Source organism: Quercus lobata, chromosome 5 (genome assembly GCF_001633185.2).
Source record: "Quercus lobata isolate SW786 chromosome 5, ValleyOak3.0 Primary Assembly, whole genome shotgun sequence".
Taxonomy (NCBI): Eukaryota; Viridiplantae; Streptophyta; class Magnoliopsida; order Fagales; family Fagaceae; genus Quercus; species Quercus lobata.
This window is the reverse complement of record NC_044908.1, coordinates 69,729,473-69,747,836: the sequence shown is the minus strand read 5'-3', so window position 1 is coordinate 69,747,836 and position 18,364 is coordinate 69,729,473. Positions and strand designations below refer to the sequence as shown.

Below are 18,364 nucleotides of genomic sequence, written 5' to 3'. Positions count from 1 at the left end.
TACTAGTTGCCAACTTTGTGATGCACGGAAAATGTTAATATACATTTATAAAAACTTAATAAATTAATATACACTTTAACATTCTCAGCCAAAAAAAAAAAAAAAAAAAAACACTTCTAACATTTCAAAGGGAACTTCGTAACTCGTAAGCCCAACAACGGAAGATTCTTGGGGGTAGAAGAGCTGCCTTGCGTTGTTGGTAAGCATAAGCTCCTCAACATAGTTGTGCAAGAGCAGTAGAGGCTATGGAAATTTCAATGGATGTCAATGATACCATTTCAAATAGCAATAACTTCGTCAATTGAACAAACCTATAGAGCAATTGGCACAATTCTTACAGTCTGATAAAGATGTGCAAGCACAAAACTTTAATAAAACAACCAATCACAAAACAAGCAAGCTGATGCATTGTATTGGTAAAGGATCTTAATGAGAATATATCCCTTTTAAATTACACAAATCTCTGACAATTCCAATGGCTTGAGGATAGGGAAGGCAACACAAGGAGTCTGATGTGATGTGGCATTGAAAACTCTCACAACCTTTAAGTATTGAAAATTCTCTTTGTATAACCCATACAAAATGTATTTTAAATCTTGGGTCATGCTAACGAGTGCCCTTAGGGCACTCATTAATAATTCATTTTAGGAAAATTTTGATATCACTTTTATAGGAAATGAAAAAAGCTGTCAAAATATTAATTACTTTTTTTTCATTTCCCATAAAAACTTTCTTTAAATGGATTATTAACCAATGTCCTAAGGGCACTTGTTAGCATTTCCCTTAAATCTTTTATTCATTTCAAATCTAAAATTTCAAATTTCTCTAACAATTAAAGAAGTATTCGACTCTCCGAGTCCACAATATCACCTGTGTTACTTGCAAATATCTGAAATTTTATCATTTTACTTCTAAAGAGCGAGCCCTTTTGGTAATATCTCAATGTTTGGTATCTTAATTTTTAAAGCCATCAAATGGTGGGAAAAAGACATTAGTTCGACAAGGCTTGAGTTTGCTCCCCCTTTGTGGTCTTCTATAGGTTCCCAAGTCACATGATCTCCAAACATGTACAACAATTCTAGGTGAGATAAACTCAATAAGAGATCAAGTGAAATTCGTTGAAGTTTACATAGTTACAAATTACTTATCTATGTTACATGCTAATGATAACTACTACGACAATTGCAACTGCAGTAGCTAGGAATATATATATGTATATATATATATATATATATATATGTGTGTGTGTGTGTGTGTATTAAAAGGTAAAGTTTAGAGAAAATCCTACTAAATTCTACAATTGAAGTCCAATTTTGCGTCATGTGTCATAAATTATTTATTTTTAAAGAAAGTTTTATTTCTTAATTTTAGAGTCAAATGTGGAACCATATCATAAATATCCATCCAAGTGAGTTATTACATATAAAAACCAAAGAGTTTACATTTTCTACTTAATAATAATATTCTTACAAGACTTTTTAAAGAATTTAAAAAAAAATGACTATCAGTAATATTTAAATTATATATGTAAGAATTATACTATGCATCTTAATGTATATCTTTTAAGTATATCCATGCATATGCATGGGGTTACAAGCTAGTAAGTAATAATGAGTAAAAAACAGAAGATGTTGACTTATCTGAAAAACTATCTAATAATAGAGTGATGTCAGGGACACTATAAATTTTACTATATAACTTTTATAAATTGATATGTGTAAGGTGGTGGGCTGTGTTAGTGGTGTTGGCCTGCTTCCTACAGCACTAAGCCCAAGTTTTCTAGATAAGGGAGTTGGTACTGGTCTAGCTGCAGCTCAAGTTAGTCTGGCTTGTGCACAAACTAGGCCAGGTTTGCCAGGAACGTGCTTATGGCAGACAGAAGTGTTTCAGGCAAGTTGTGGCAGACAGACATAATAATAATAAAATAAAATAAAATAAAATCTGGCCACTCAGTGGGAAATGACTAAACAGCCCTTGAACACAATTACAGCAGTAATATTAATCGTTTTTACGGAAGGGAAAGAACAGAACAGAAGTTAACAAATATTAATATGTATGGGTTAGTCAGAATGTTAGGAAAATCAACTAAAATTTGGTCCGCAGGAGCAGAGCCAGAGAGGAAAGAACGTTCATTCTCAACGCAATTAATCTCTCAGGAAAAAGTCCTGCCGTGGAGATTAACTGCCATGAGGGAAACGGACCTGAGTGGTTTTTCTGCACAGAGGCTCCTTGAGGTTTTCACAGAGAGCAGGATTTCATGAGAGAGAGAGGGAACCAATCTACTGGTGCATGCCTACCGTTCTAATTCTCACTTTGTCTTTCTTTCTGGTTGTTTTCTTTCTTTCTTTTCTCACTCGTTTCTTTTCTATTTCTCTGTTTCTCTTTTAAGTTCCTATTTCTTAGTCAAAGTTCTCGTCGTTCCTCTACCCTTTGCTCACGGCAAGACCCTCTTTTTATAATGCTTGCCGTGACCAGATTTTACTGTTTTAGCATTTAACTCCCTTTGTCTGGTCTGGGTGTACTGGCCGACCATCATTGTTCCGTCTATGTGTCACCCTCCCATCACCAGACAAGGAAGAGTATTTTGTTTGCTTATTTGCCGTGGCACCCTTTCCTGCTACGGTCTGGGTTCTTTCTCTCTCCCTATCCCTCATGGCATGCACTTAGTGGTTCCAACTCAATTTGTCTCTTTTGAGTAGTAAGCCATCCCAGCAAGACACCTCTCCGAAAGAGCCTGAGTCGGAACTTTTAAAATAAAATTTTCCCCTCTCCCTACAACCAAACCATGCCCTCTGAATCTCTGACCCCCGACCTCACCATACTCTGTATTGGCTGGGTACAGGCTGGTGGTGCCTGAGCCTTGCGCGTGCCTTCCTTCCATATGTGTCCAAAATCTGCCTGCTACCTATTCGTCTGCCGTGGTCCGAAGGCTTGCCTGCATTGCCTATCGTCCATTATCTTTGACCTTTTATGTGGCTGCTTTTTGATTTCCCGTTCCCCTCAGGAGCTGGGTTTTATTTGATGATGGACCTTATATTTTTTTGGCCCACCTCATTTCCTGCCATATTTGTTCTGTTATTCCTGTTGTAATGGTTTAATCCTGCTAGGCCTCTTTAGGCCAGCCGTTTATTCTTTCTCCCAGTGGCTTGGTATGACCACTGGTTTCTTTTCTTACTTATGGGCTCCTGTGTCCCATTTGTTTTTCTCTTGGGCATCCTTAGCCCATTTGCTTTCTTTGGGGTTCCTTGGCCCTTTTGTTAATTCTGCATTCCCATGGGATTTTACTAACTTCATTGGGTTTCCCCGGCCCAATAACCTTATTCTCATCCTTGGGGTTCATGAGCCTACCATAAACCCCTTACTTTCTTAGTTTGCATTACTTTGGGCCTGCGGCGACCATTTCTCACTTTTCTACATCATACACTGCCCATGAGATGCTATTTCTCTCTTTCCAGGCTTCTTTAAGCCCACTTGCCTCTTCAAGGCCCATTTGTTTATTTCTTGGGCCTGTGATCCATTATTCCTACCGCTTGGGCCTGATGGTTTTGCTGTCTGCTTTGCCAATTCTTTGCTGTCCTTGTTATTGGGCTTTCCTTCTTTCCACCTGGATTCTCACAAATGGCCCTCAACAATATGTTACCAATTATTAATAAAAAAAAAAAAAATTAATTTAGAAATCCACCAATCATTTTCATTGTAATATCAATTTAAAAAGTTATATAGTAAAATTTGCAATGTTCATATAAGCTTTTAACAATATACGAGAGATAAGTTATTGTTCATATAAGCTTTTAAAAACCTTATACAAAGATTTTTTTTTTTTTTTTCTTTTTTGAATACATGCAAAGGATGTATATTTCATTGATCTCTCTCTCTCTCCCTCACACATATGCAAAAAAAAAAAAAAAAAAAAAAAACCCTATAAGTTTGGTGAATTGTCATTTTAGTCCATTGAGCTTAAAGTTTGTCATTTTATTTTGTTTCACATTTTAGTAGCCTAAGGTTATACCATGTGATGCATTCTTAGAATTTTTTTTAAACAAATTTCCAACAAAAACAATTTAATACATAATCAAGAATATAAAAAGAATAATTATGCAAAAAATATTACAATAGGTTCTTATTTTAAACCAGTATTACAATTACATAAATATATGAGTTCAAATTATATTTAGTGTAAAAGTTGCACAATTTTTTAGTCATAGATATATACATGAGTTTTAATCTTTATTATTATTATTATTATTTTTTGTATTTACACATGAGTTTACTTATATATATATATATATATATATATATATATATATATATTGGGTTTTGATGGTTTATTTATATTAGACTTTTCGTCTTTTGTACAACATTAACTCACCTAGAACCCCAAAAAAAAACAAAACAAAACTTAGATAGGACATATGACATAACATTAGACAACAATTAGAATTCAAATTAAAATTGAATTGAATTTTTTCTTAAATTTTACTTTAATTATATATATAGATTATATTAATCTTAAACTTTTATATTTTCCCCTTTTTTAATGAAAGGTAAATAATTGGAACTTATTTCTCAAACATTATAATAGTTATGCGCATCACAAGAGTGACATCAACTAGCCACATCAATAGTGAGAACTAACGGACGGTTATTATTAAAAACAATATCAAATCAAATAAAAAACAATATCAAATATTGAAAGACTAAGAACATAATAGACAAATGAGCTCACATAAAAAAAAATATCCAAAGTGAAGAGTAATTCTAGTAACGTGATAGACAAATGAGCTCCCCTTCCCTGTCCCTCTCGTGAGAAGAACAAGAAGAGCTAGCTCATAGTAACAAAAAAGTAAAAGACGTGAAGCACACAAGATTCAGGGAAGAACTGGGGTCGGGGTCGGGCCCGTCATCACCAAACCATGGTTAGGGACCATGGAATGGATCGGCCACATTCAGGGATAAACTTGTAGGTGAAATTCTTGGTGCATTCACACAGGCTTTTTGCTTTGGTGAGCTCATGGAAGATGAGGTGGACTTGGATGAAGAAGTAGATAACCTGCGTGAAGGGCTTGTAGCTGTCAAGTTCTCAAGGGATTTTAAGAAGTGTATCCGAACGCCATGGTCAAAAGCTCTTATAGTAAAGGTGTATGGCAAATCGGTGGGGCTTAACTTCCTCCACAACAGGCTCCTTTCCTTATGGAAACCGGCTAGGAGGTTGGACTGTGTTGACTTGGAGCATGGGTTCTATCTCACCCGCTTCTCTCTGAAAGATGATTATGAAACCATTCTTAAAAAGGTCCTTGGTTCATTGGAGAACACTTCCTCTCCATTAGACCTTGGGAACCAGACTTTTGCCCAGCATCGACAAACGTCATTTCTATCGCTGTTTGGATACGGCTAAAAGAGTTACCAATTGAATACTATAATCTTGAGGCCCTCTTGTGTAACGCCCCAGCCCAAGTCAAAAAAAAAAAAAAAGGTGGTCAGATTTTTGACTCACGTGAGCCCCACCCACCTACCCCTTAATTCCCCACCACTCCTTTTCTCTCAAAATTTCTCCCTTTGGCCGGCTGGCTCTCCTCTCTTCTCACTTTGCTCTCTTTTTCTTTTTCATTTTGTCTCAAACACCCACAATCCTCTCTCACTCTCCCACTGGTGCATCACTCCACTACCTCCACCATTATCTTCCGGCGAAAAAGCTCCATAAAAACCTCTTAAACTCCTACATCTCATCTTATTTAAGGTAAGAGCTTTTATACTTTTTGTGGGTTTTCATATTTTGCTAGAGGTTTTTGTAATCTAAGTTTTGAAAGTGATATTCTTGTGATAATGTTTATAGGTTTTGCTTTGGTGGACCTATTTGGGTGAATGGTTGTGGATTTTGTACAATGGTAGCCATTTGAGATTTACCCATAGTAAAGATTTGGGGGTTTTGACTTTCTAATGTGAAACAATTGATGAATCTAATTTTTATTGTTTATTTGGAGCTAGTGGAGGATTTATATTTGGGGTTTGTAATGGTGGATATGGTTATATATGTTGTTGTTTTGTGGGTCTCTTGAAAATGACATGTATGTTGAGGAAGAAATTCATAAAGTGTTGGGATCTCTTATGGTAAAGAAAAGGCTTTGAATGATATGATTATAAATTGGAGTCTAAGCCTTGTAAATGAAATTGTTGATAAACTTTGGAAGTGAAATACATTATTTGTGAGGTTAAGTACTTAGGCTTGCCTAATTAATTTCTTATCTAGCGATTTATAATTCGTAGCTAGGTAAAATGTCAAGCTTTATGCTTATTGTGATGGGTTTGTTTGGTATTGTTTAGGTTCTAACTAATCTCTTTTGGAGTTTTGGAACTAAGCTTTTGTGGGTTGCAAGGTAAGTAGCTTTTAATGGGATTTTTGGAAAATAACCATGTTGTATAAACATTGTTTTCGAGTCAAACACATTTGGAAAATTAATGGTGGAACTATGTTTTTCTAAAAAGTGTTATGTTGTGACCCTACTATATATGATTATATATGAAAGTGCATATTCTTATTGCATATGGGGAATTGCATGATTTGTTAGCATGAAAAAGACTAGCATCTTTGATTGAATTCTTGAGAATGCATTTTATGGATTCATTGCATTATTTGCAAATTCTAAAGATGCTTTATCTTAGCTTGTATTATTTGGGAAATTTACGCAAAATATTTATGACAAGAAATAGTTTAGAGGACTTTGAGAATATTGTGGTTATTTGGTTATTGAAATATTTTATGAAATTACTTGGAAGTGAATTGTGTATTTTAAATACATTAACTTGTGAGCTTTTGACATGGTTTTGTCATTGTGCCATGATATTGGTGATTACCTCGTCTGTGTGACGACCCACCGTCTGTGTGACGACCCCGTCTGTGTGATGACCCGTCTTTGTGACGACTCGTCTATGTGACAACCTTGTCATGTGGCCTTGGGTGAGGTTTCTGGATTTGAAATGGTATTGGATATTTTATGAATCACAATGAATAATATGTAGTTTCATAATTACTTTGGGAAGCTTGGTGCTACAATATGTCTATCATTCTTGTCATGATGTTAAGGAAATTTATTTTGCAGAATTCAAATAGAAATTCCCAAATTTTAGCATGTCTGTAAAATGTTCATTGTTATGAAACTTGCATTTTCCCCACCCCCATTAATTATGCTACTTACTGGGCTCTGTCTAATCCCATTATTTTATAAACTTTTCAGAGTAGGCAACAATCTTTTGAGACAGCTTTTTAGCAGCTAACAGTAGTTAGACTAACTACTGATAAAGGTTGAACTTTTGTAATGGGTATATTAGATAGTGTACATCTTAGAATAGGCTTGACTCATTATTTTGTATATTATAGTGGTTGTGACGTTATTTCCACTGATGGGACAAGCTGATGATATGTAATTAATTATTCAGACCTCTATTCTTTTGTGGCCAATGATCCTTGTAATTATTGCTTAGAGCTTTGATTTACTTTGAGAGTATATTCAATGGAATTATTATGATAATTTTTGATGTTGGTACTTGATATGATTTTTGTGGATTGAATTGTCAAAAAGGAAGAAAAAAAAAATCTACAGGTACTTTGAGACGTATTTCTCATGCTTTGGACCTTTTGGGGTTTGGGGCGTGACATCCTGCATATTGGAAAATCCATCGGTAATGTACTGCGAGTAGATTCACACATTGCTATGGAAACGAGAGGTAGATATGCGAGGATATGTGTACAAGTTGATGTGGATAAGTCACTGGCTACTGCAGTTTTAATTGGGAAATTCAAACAACCTATTTGTTACGAAGGATTACAGAGGTTGTGTTTTTCTTGCGGTAGAATCGGCCACCTTAAAGAAAATTGTTCGTATACAATCCGATCTGAGCCATTGCCAAGGGTGCTTGAAATGAAGAAGGATGGGATTTCATATGGACAACCATGCGATGAGCGTGTTCCTGACAATGTGGGGCCTGAGGTGGAGCTCAGCAAGATCATGCATGAGAATGTGCATGAGGAGGTACAGTTAGGTACATACGGACTGTGGACTGTTGTATCACGCAGGAAGAATGAGACAAAATTTCAGGATAGTGGAAGGTCCCACAATGGGATGGATAACGGTCGTTTAAAGCAAGAGCTGAGAAAGAATGTTACTGAAACAAGGTTCAACAACGCTATGGGAAATTTTAAGTTCAGTGATGGGTCGGCCAGGGAGTCTAAGAGGAAACTTACGTCTTAAAAGCCCACCATTGAAGCCCATATGGAAAATGTTGGTTTAAACGTAGGTAGTAGTGAAAATTCCCAGGCCCAAGCTTCGTTGGTTAAAAGCCTAAAGAATCATGAAGTGGGCAACGATAAGGAGCGGACTGAGGCAGAGGTTTTTTCGAGTAAGTTGGACCATAGAGCTTCAGTCAAAGGCAAGAAAGCCATTGCATGAGCTAAGGTTCATAAAGAAACTTCTCAAAGCACAGCTGGTAGTTGCCAAGTTCTTTCCTCTCCAGTACAGCCCGTAAATCGTCTTCCTCAAGAAAATCGGCATCAAATTGAGAGTGATGGCAAGTCAAAGCAGAGAAGAGAGCTTTATCCATCAGTCACGCCTTGGCCAGAGGTGGGGTTTAAGTTTAGAGGGATTTGTGACGAAGAAGAGCGCGAGGGTGGGCGCTCGGGTTCTCTTGGATCCAGCTTGGTTAGAGGCAATGCACCAGTGGTGGACATGTTTGATGGAGGTGCCGATTGCCTTACTGTGTGTAGTGAAGCCTTTGGAGAGACTACCAGAGAGAAGGATGAAAGTGTTTCAACGAATCTTGATGTGGTTTTCAGGGGAGGGGCAGATCATGGAGATGTTAAAGCAGAGTTTATGGATCTCAAGGGAGGAGGTCATGTCGTTACCTCCTGTTGATAAGTGTCCCACCCCCTCAGCACATTTACCTCATGAATGTCATTATATGGAATTGTAGGGGGGCTTTGAAGCCCATTTTCCAAGGGCATGTTAGACAATTGATTTAGAACCACAATCCGACTATTTAAATTCTAATGGAAATAAAAGTTGGTAGTGAGAGGGCTAGGGAGATTTTTGACAGTCTTCCTTTTGATGGTGGGATTCACACGGACACTATCGGGTATGCTAGTGGTCTCTAGATGCTTTGGAATTCAGACAGGGTGGAGGTGAAACCGAGCAAGAGATACATGCCGTAGTTAAGGTACGGAATTCTAATTCTAGTTGGTTAATTTCTATAATCTATGCTAGTCCTAGGAGTGCCGAAAGGCGCATCTTATGGAATAATCTAAATAAAGTCGCAGAGCTCCATGAGTTGCCATGGGTCATAGTGGGTGATTTTAATGAAACTCTGTTAGCTGAGGATAAGTTTGGGGGTAGGGCTGTTGGGGTTAGTAGCTCCTTGTTGTTCAAGGAGTGCCTGGATAACTGCAACATGATTGACATTGGGTTTGCTAGTTTGAGATTCACTTGGACAAATAAAAGGGAGGTCCATGCTCTTATTCAAGAAAGAATTGACAGATTTTTCGTCAATCCTAGTTAGTGTTTGCTTTACCCGGATGCTAGAGTTATTCATCTCATAAAGTGCCATTCTGACCACTACCCTGTCATACTTGACATGCTTCCAAGAACTAATAGAGGGAGGGTAAGACCTTTCAAGTTCCAAACCTGCTGGTTGATGGATCCCACCTTTCCAAACATTGTATCTCAGGCTTGGAGAGGCAATTGATCTCTTTTCAAAAAATGCCACTGAGTGGAATAGAAATCATTTTGGTAATATTTTTGTTAAAAAGAAGAATATTATGGCAAGATTGAATGTTATTTAGTGGGCAGTAGCTTCTAAACCTTCAAATTTCCTCCTAAACCTTGAGAAAAATTTGGTGAAAGAGCTTGACATGATTCTAAGTCAGGAAGAGGAACTTTGGGCTCTCAAGTCTTAAGTAAACTGGATGATACAAGGGGATAGAAATACCGCCTTCTACCATGTCTCTACTCTGGTAAGAAGGAAAAGAAGCCAGATTTTGGCTATTAAAAATGCAGTGGGGGAATGGATTTATGAGGATAATGGAGTAAAGGAGCACATTAGGGATGGGTTTAGGGATATTTTCACATCCTCCTTCCTTAGTGTTCCTAGGGTAGCTCTGTTGGCCTCCCGATGGCAGGCCAAACTTTCGGATGAGGAGAGGACAAGTATAAGTGGGATTGCAACGGAAGATGAGATAAGAGCTGCCTTGTGGTCTTTGAAAGCTTTCAAAGCTCCGAGTCCGGATGGGTTGCATGCAGGTTTCTTCCATAGATTTTGGTTGATAGTGGGAAGTTCAGTAAGTGACGAAGTGAAAAGGGTCTTTGCAGAGAGAAGAGTTCCTGAATACTTGAATAGGACTCACATCACTCTTATACCAAAGATTCAAAGCCCAGAGACTTTAGGAAATTATAGACCGATAAGTTTATGCAATACAGTTTATAAGATTGTTACAAAGATCATAGTGGCTAGACTGAGACCTTTCTTAGATAAGCTCATTTCTCCCCTCCAAACTGCTTTTGTTCCGGGAAGAAAGGGTATTGACAATGCAATCATAGCCCAAGAAGTCATCCATTCCATCAGCAAGAAGAGAGGAAAGGTGGGTTATATAGTGTTAAAAATTGACTTGGAAAAGGCTTATGATAAGCTCGAATGGAGTTGCATTAGAGATATACTTTTCAAAGTTAACCTCCCCTTGGATCTTATTGAGGTTATCATGAGCTGGGTTTCGATAGTCTCTTCTTTGACTATGGTAAATGGTGAAGCGCTTGATCCGATTTATCCTTCTAGAGGGAGAAGGCAAGGGGACCCTCTATCCCCGTACCTATTCATTCTTTGCATGGATTTCTTTGGTCAACTCATTGAGGAGAAATGCAGTAAAGCCAGTTAAGTTTCTCAAAGTGGTCCGGCTTTCTCTCACTTGCCCTTTGCGGATGACCTTGTTTTCTTTGCCAAAGTGGACCTCAATAATTGCTTAGCAATAAAAGATGTCTTGAATATGTTTTGCAGCTTGTCAGGTCAATCGGTGAGTAAAGCAAAGTCTAGAGTATTTTTCTCTCCTAATGTTGATAGGGACACTAGAGAGTCGTTGAGCGATGTCCTTGGTTTTACATCCACTCCAAACATTGGGAAGTATTTGGGAATTCCTATGAGGGTGCTGGGAGCCTTTTTCCATGATTAAAACTTCATATTGGATAGGGTGAAGCAGAAACTTGCGGGGTGGAAGGCCAATTTACTATCTTTGGCTGGGCAGAATGTTCTCATTCAAGCTTCCATAGTGGCCATACCATCATATCTCATGCAATGTACTCTATTATGGGGGGAAATTCTCGATGGTATAGACAGAGTTAACCGTAATTTTTTGTGGGGCACTTCAGAATCAGCAAGAAAGATTCATTGGGTCGAATGTCAGAAGGTTACAAAGACAAAGGAAGAAGGGGGTCTAGGCCTACAAATAGCTAGGGGGAGAAATATAGCCATGCTAGCCAAACTCAATTGGAGACTTCATACCGAGAATGATGCTCCTTGGTCTCAAACTTTAAGATCAAAATACTGCAATAACATAAGGGTGAATTTGGCAAATGCAGATAAGTTTCCTTGCTCAGGGGTTTGGGTTGCAATTAAAAAAGGAAGAGAAGTTTTTACAAAAGGGAGTTTTTGGATGGTAGGGAGGAATAGTACCTTAAGCTTTTGGTATGGTAAATGGTTAAAGGAAGGCCCTCTCAAGCAACTCGTTTAGGGGCCCTTGCCTCAGGATGTAGCCAATTGGGGAATTAAAGATATTTTGGGGGATTCGGGTTTGGACTGGAGTCGTATGCCTTTTGTTTTTCCTACATACATTAAGGAAAAGCTCCAAGCTACACCATTCTCCCTTACTAGTAGAGGCAGTGATAAACTTTCTTGGGCTGAGAACCCGAAGGGCTGTTTTGAGCTTAAGAATGCTTACAAAGTTGCAATAGGGGCTGATACAATCTCTCTTTTTACCGCAAAATGGCTATGGAAAGCCCCAACTTTGCCACGCATTAAAACCTTCATATGGCAATGCGCTCACAATAGCATTGGGGTGAAGGAATGCCTTGCTAGGAGAAGTGTGACGAAAGATGTGGTGTATCCCATTTGTTGAAGGGAAGATGAATATATTTTACATGCTCTCAAGGACTGCCCTTAGGCTCAATCGATGTGGAGGCAGCTTGGTGTGCAGCCGAGTAATCTCAGCTTTTGGATGTCTAACCTACATGATTGGTTAAATATGAATGGTAGGATGAACACTAATCACCTTGTAGGGAAACCTCCTTGGAAATTTATATTTCCTTTTGCCATTTGGAACATATGGAAGAATAGGAATGGTGTTGTCTTCAATAGGAAAAATCAGAATCCAAACTTGGCATCTGTTGTTTTAAAGCAAGTAATGGAATTTGTGTTTTGTGTTGAAACCCCGAGGGGGTTGACTCGCCATGTTATCAAGAGGGTGCGTTGGGAGAAACCACCTTATGGGTGGGTAAAACTTAACACGGACGGGGTTGCTGAAGGAAATCAGGGCTGGCTGGTTGTGGGGGTTTGCTTAGGGATGATCACGGTAATTGGATTGCTGGTTTTGCGAGGAGAATTGGGACAAGTACCAGTTTTGTGGTGGAGCTATGGGGCCTTAGAAATGGTCTTTCTTTGTGCAATAATCTCAACATACCTTCACTCATTGTTGAGCTTGATGCCAAAGCAATTGTTGATATTTTGTAGAACTCAAACTATGAGAATTCAATACTCTTTCCTATCTTGGATGATTACAGGCAGCTGATGGGGCAGTTCCATCAAGTTCAAGTGAAGCATTGCTATTGACTAGCTAATCGCTGTGCGGACAGGCTAGCTAGATTAGGAACTGTACAGACTTTAAATTTTGTTTGTTTTGATAGTCCTCCTGAGGATATTAGGAATGTTTTGGATAAGGATTGTAATGGCAGATTCTTTAATAGAATCTGTAATGACCTTGCTGGTTCTCCTTAGTTTTTAATGAATCGTCTTTTTACCAAAAAAAAAAAAAAAAAAAAAAAAACCATCTCCAGCACACTCTTCAAATTTTTGTATTGTTTGGAGAGTGAATGGTTGCATTTACCTTTTAACTACTTACTTTTTTCAATACGCTTTTCAACAGACTTTCTATATTTTCTCTATCGCATTTAAGTATTATTTTTTATTCATTCTTTATTCATTCTTAATCTTTCTTTATTCTTTTTTTAATCTTTCTTTTATTTATTCCCAACTATATTTTCTAACTGTCAACGGGTAAAAATTTTAAAATTGTGGTTGGTCTTTTTTTTTCAATAGATCTCTTGAAGCACTTGAGATAACAAATAATATAGTCATGAGTTGTTAGTTCTATTTATTCATTATTATTCACTATTTTATCACAAGCTTTTTTTTTAATTTAATTTTTCTAAAATGAAAAAAAAAAGTGTTTTATCTACAACATTTTCATAACAAATCATATGTGATAAGTTGTTATTGGTTCTAATTTGAATCACAACTTAAATTACTTTTTTGCCTATTCATAACAACTAATAACAATCTACTATTTAGGATTTATTGTAAAAATATTATGAAAATATTATAGGCATAACATCCCTAAAATATATATATATATATATCTGATCATAAAATTTTTGTAATTATCATTCACCCAACTTTCCACCACACATGTACAGACCACTTTTTACAAATCATTGTTTCCATCACACACATACTCCACTATAACTACAAACCAATTCTCCACCACATTCCAAAAGTTAAAGAATAAAAAATATCTCATCTCAAACTCAAAGTCAAAAGACTCAAACAAAGAGAGGATTTCAGCAAAGAGAGAGAGAGAGAGAGAGAGAGAGAGAGAGAGAGACCAGGCAACGAAGATGGCAAGGAAGACGATTATGGAGATCAGGTGCCAGAGGAGGCTGAGGATTAGGAACGTGATGAGCGAGTAGTTCATGCAGTACAGATGAGTCTTTCTCCACAACCAATTTGCTCCGCCTCCACAGCCGCTTGTCCTCCTCCCTACCGCCAACAAAATGCGGTTTTTTGCTTTTATTGTTCGGATTTCATTAGGCTTATGAGAAAGATTGTTTTTGTGTTTCAAATCTTTCGATTGGGTTTTGTGTTTTTGTTTTGATTGTGGTATATTTTAGTTTGTAACCGTTGAGATAGAGAAGCAAGAGAGAGTGAAGAACGAAAGAGAAAAGGGATGAGAGAGAAAAAATTATTATTTTATTCAATTGGTGATTATTTTAAGAGTGAAATATGTTTGGAGTCGTTACAGTGTTTAAGAGAGCTACTGTAGCAAATCTAAAAAAAATAAAATAGAGATGGAAAGATTTTTTTGTGTTTGCTCTCCAAATAAGGCTTTAGAGAGCCTATTGGATGCTCTAAAAATAATAATTAATCAACATTAGAAAATTCAAATCAAAATTAATCAAACATAAAGGTATAAATCACATATATAGTTGACTTGTCTAAACATTTTCTTTTCTCTCCAACAATTTATTCTTTAGATCCCAAAATTTTAATTTTTAATTCTTCAGGTACAAGTACAACATCAAAAAATCGAGAACTTAGAACACTAACAACATCCTTGAAAAATCGCATATACGTGGTTGCAGCCTCTCTATAGATTTTGACATCAACTTCACACCGAATGAGCGATGGCATGAACAGCCACAAACCCGTGATTGCCACAAAAGTCAATGTCAGCGGCCCCGACACTACCTTAGGCAAACACCACGAACCATTTAGAGCTTTCTTAATGGCGATTTCAATGGCCAGACAAAACCCATGAATGAGAAAGAAGCATGTGAGTTCCCACGTTGGCTTGAGTCGACCAATGTAATAGAATATTATCTCATGCATCAATCCAGAGACAAAAAACACAGCAATGACTGCTGGAAGTGGAGCCCATTTCCTCCCAATCCAACGGCTGGAAATGGACCTGACAGGATTGTATACAGTAGGGTGTAGGATTCTACTAACCATGAGGTTCCACCTCCTTCCCCAGAAGTCTTGTAGTGAGGTAGCGAGGTAAGGCTCATCAAATTGTGGCTCGAGCTCAACACCAAGCAAGGCTCGAGTCAGGACTGCAAAATTGCCTAGGAGGATTTCTAAGGCAATATACAAGTGGATGCTATATAGTAACAATAGTATTTTTGGGTGAAGATGATCTTTGTTGTCATGGACAGGTCCATATGTAGCCAATAATAGAACCTTTGTACCATAATTTAGAGGTGACTTATGGAGATTTTGGGGTCTTTGGAGAGATGGGTGTTCATTATTTTTGGTAGACAAAGGCTTTTGAGGATTTTTGGGTGATGGGTGGTTTTGAATCTTGATAGGGAGGCAAGCAATTGAGATGAAACGTGAAAAGGAGATGGGTGTAGAGGATGATGATAAAGGGCCTTCACCATAGGCAAAGAGGAGGAGTTTGAAGGTGGCAAGCCAAGCAAGGAAGAAAGATGAGGGGCCTCCAAGATGGATGGTGGTGAGATTTAGAGGGAGAATGAGAAAGAGACATATGACTGGTAGGATTGAAAGGAGTCTAGATGTACCTTTGGGGATAGCTTTACCTATGGTGTGGCAATAGCATAGTGATACCAGAGCTGAGACCCATACCATAATGAAGTTGTTGATTTCACCTTCCATGACCATTGTTTTAGGATTGTTGGAAAGTGTAACTTTGGATGCTATGGGCTATACCACATCGTGTTGTAAAGATCCCCCTTTGACGAGATAGACCTACAATTCTATATTCTGTGTGCTAATTTTGAATTGCCTTCAGCCTGCTATGACTACCACCAATAGATCCCACTTTGAGAGAGTATATCTATATTTTATGTGCTGATTTGAACTACCATGGGCATTACGGGAGTTGACTACCAAATTAATTTGACCGACAGATGTAGAAATGTCCATGGGTTAGTGAGAATTCATTTAAAAAAAAGTCGGCGAGAAACAGTTGACGGCATTGGCGGCTCCACATGTATGTAGTTGAGGGTGGTCACAGACCACTTAGCTGCCAAAATAATTAATTATTATATATAAATTTTAAAAATATATAATTTTATTATTCTTAAAAAATATTTGTGACCACCCTAAAATTTTTTAGGCCTAACATAATTAATTTTTAGACAAATTTTCGCAACAAACTTGATTGTAGACTAAAACTATAACTCTACTCAATATATTTTTATTGGATGCGAATTGTTAAAAATTCACCATTAGATTATATTTTCTTTTTATATCTTTCATATTTGCAAAATTTCAAGAAGATCAAAGATAAATAGTTATGTTATCAATCAAATCTTTAAATTTTGAGTTTTTGTAGTCTCAAATTACATAAAAATTTAAGTTTATAGATCAAATAATAAATAACATCCGATTGACATATAACATGTTTTAAGAACATAAAAAACATGCGATTCAACGGTTAAATTTTCAAAATATATAACTATGTTAATTTTTTAAGTGAGAGTTGTAGTCTGAAGCTACAACTAAGTTTGTAACCAAACTTTATCTTTAAATTTTGGCCCATTTAACAATATACTAGTTCCTTACAAACGAAAATAAAAATCCCAATAAATTTTTTATCTAACTAAATTTTGAAAGAAATGTATCTGCAACATTAATAATGAGACTATCATGCAAAGATTTCAAAATAAGAAAATTCCTATAAGAAATTTGTCAAACTGTGTGTGTGTGTGTGTGTGTGTGTGTGTTTTGGTCAATATAAGAAGTTCCATTTTTATTAAATTTTTGGTCAATAATGACCACCTTGAAAAATATTCCTAAAGCCGCTACTGCTTGACGGTTGAATATTTCAAACAAAAACTTCATACCGGACCAAAACAACAAGCAACAAACATTATTGGGTTTTAGATCTAATAATTTCTCTCCTCTCTCAATAACTTACTAATTTTGCTCTTGCTTGGGTCACTACCATCGTCAACACGGTGCTTGTAACAACTCATTTGGCCGATCTTCTCCTCAACTTCTGTTGTTGCCTGCTGCTCCTTTGTTTGCTCAGAGCCTCAGACCATGCATTTCTTCTTCTGTTTTTTACGTTTCTTTTTAGGGTTGTGTTAACGGGTACCTTACCGTGTCCGTTAACTACCGCCTATGTACTTTTTTTTTTCCAGCTTTATTGCTTTATGTCATATTTTTGTAGTCTTTAGGTTGTGGAACCAGTTTTATAGAGAAAAAAAATATATTAAAATAAGTTATGGGGTCAGTTTTACGACTTTTTTTTTGTGTTCTATTTTTTTAATCAAATAGGATCCACATTAGTGCAACATTTGCCTTCTTTTTATTTTTATCTAACTTTTTGTTGTTGTGTGTGCCTAATAGGTAGTGACAACCCACATGAACATCTTTCAAAATTCAAACTCTACCCCTTTTTTTTTTTTTTTTTTTAGAATTTTTTTTTTTTTAGAATTTTTAAATAGGGTCTAACTAATGTATGCACATTAATAAACTATTTTTTAAAAAAATTTATATAAAAACCAAAAAATTATCAACTTTTTTGATAACCTTTTTAGTTCCTCATAAAATATTTCTAAAAATAAATGACTAAATACAACTGTGAGTACACAACTCGCCATTAAGCAGTTTTTGTCCGCTTTGGGGAGTCAGTCCCTCATGGTTTTGTCCTCGGCCCCGAGTGTGGTCTTTTGGGATTTTCACCTTCTTTGAGGCTTGACACCCTTAGTCCCACATCGGTTGGAGAACCCTCCCACTCATGGGTTATAAGCTTCTGGAGCAACCATGAGTGTACCACTACTACGCTAGTAGTGGTACACTTATGGTTGCTCCAGAAGCTTATAAACCATGAGTGAGAGGGTTCTCCAACCGATGTGGGACTAAGGGTGTCAAGCCTCAAAGAAGGTGAAAATCCCAAAAGACCACACTGGGGGTCGAGGACAAAACCATGAGGGACTGGCTCCCCAAAGCGGACAAAAACTGCTTAATGGCGAGTTGTGTACTCACAACAACTATTTAAGATTTTTCGTTTTGTGTGCACTATCTACACATGTGAACACTACAATGACTATTTTTTTTGCCGAGAACACTACAATGAGTCATTGAAGTGTTCTCGGGGGAATTTTTAGGAGTATTTTGGTTAATTTTTAGGTTTTGGGGAATTTTGGACAATTTTTAAGTTTCAGGGGTATTTTGGTCATTCTTTTAGGTTTTGGAGGTATTTTGGTCATTTTTAGGTTTGGGGAGTATTTCGGTCTTTTTTATGTTTCAAGGGTATTTTGGTCATTTTTTAGGTCTCAAGGGTATTTTGGTTATTTTTTAATTTTTGGGG

The 18,364-nt window shown here is 36.9% G+C and overlaps 1 protein-coding gene across 1 annotated transcript; it reads right to left on the bottom strand.

The window, feature by feature from the left end:
- Positions 1-14,461: 14,461 nt before the first annotated feature.
- Positions 14,462-15,850, bottom strand: LOC115992241 (acyl-CoA--sterol O-acyltransferase 1-like). The gene has a single exon (XM_031116337.1). The coding sequence runs from the start codon at positions 15,703-15,705 to the stop codon at positions 14,548-14,550; it is 1,158 nt and encodes a 385-aa protein (XP_030972197.1). The 5' UTR covers positions 15,706-15,850; the 3' UTR covers positions 14,462-14,547.
- Positions 15,851-18,364: the final 2,514 nt, after the last annotated feature.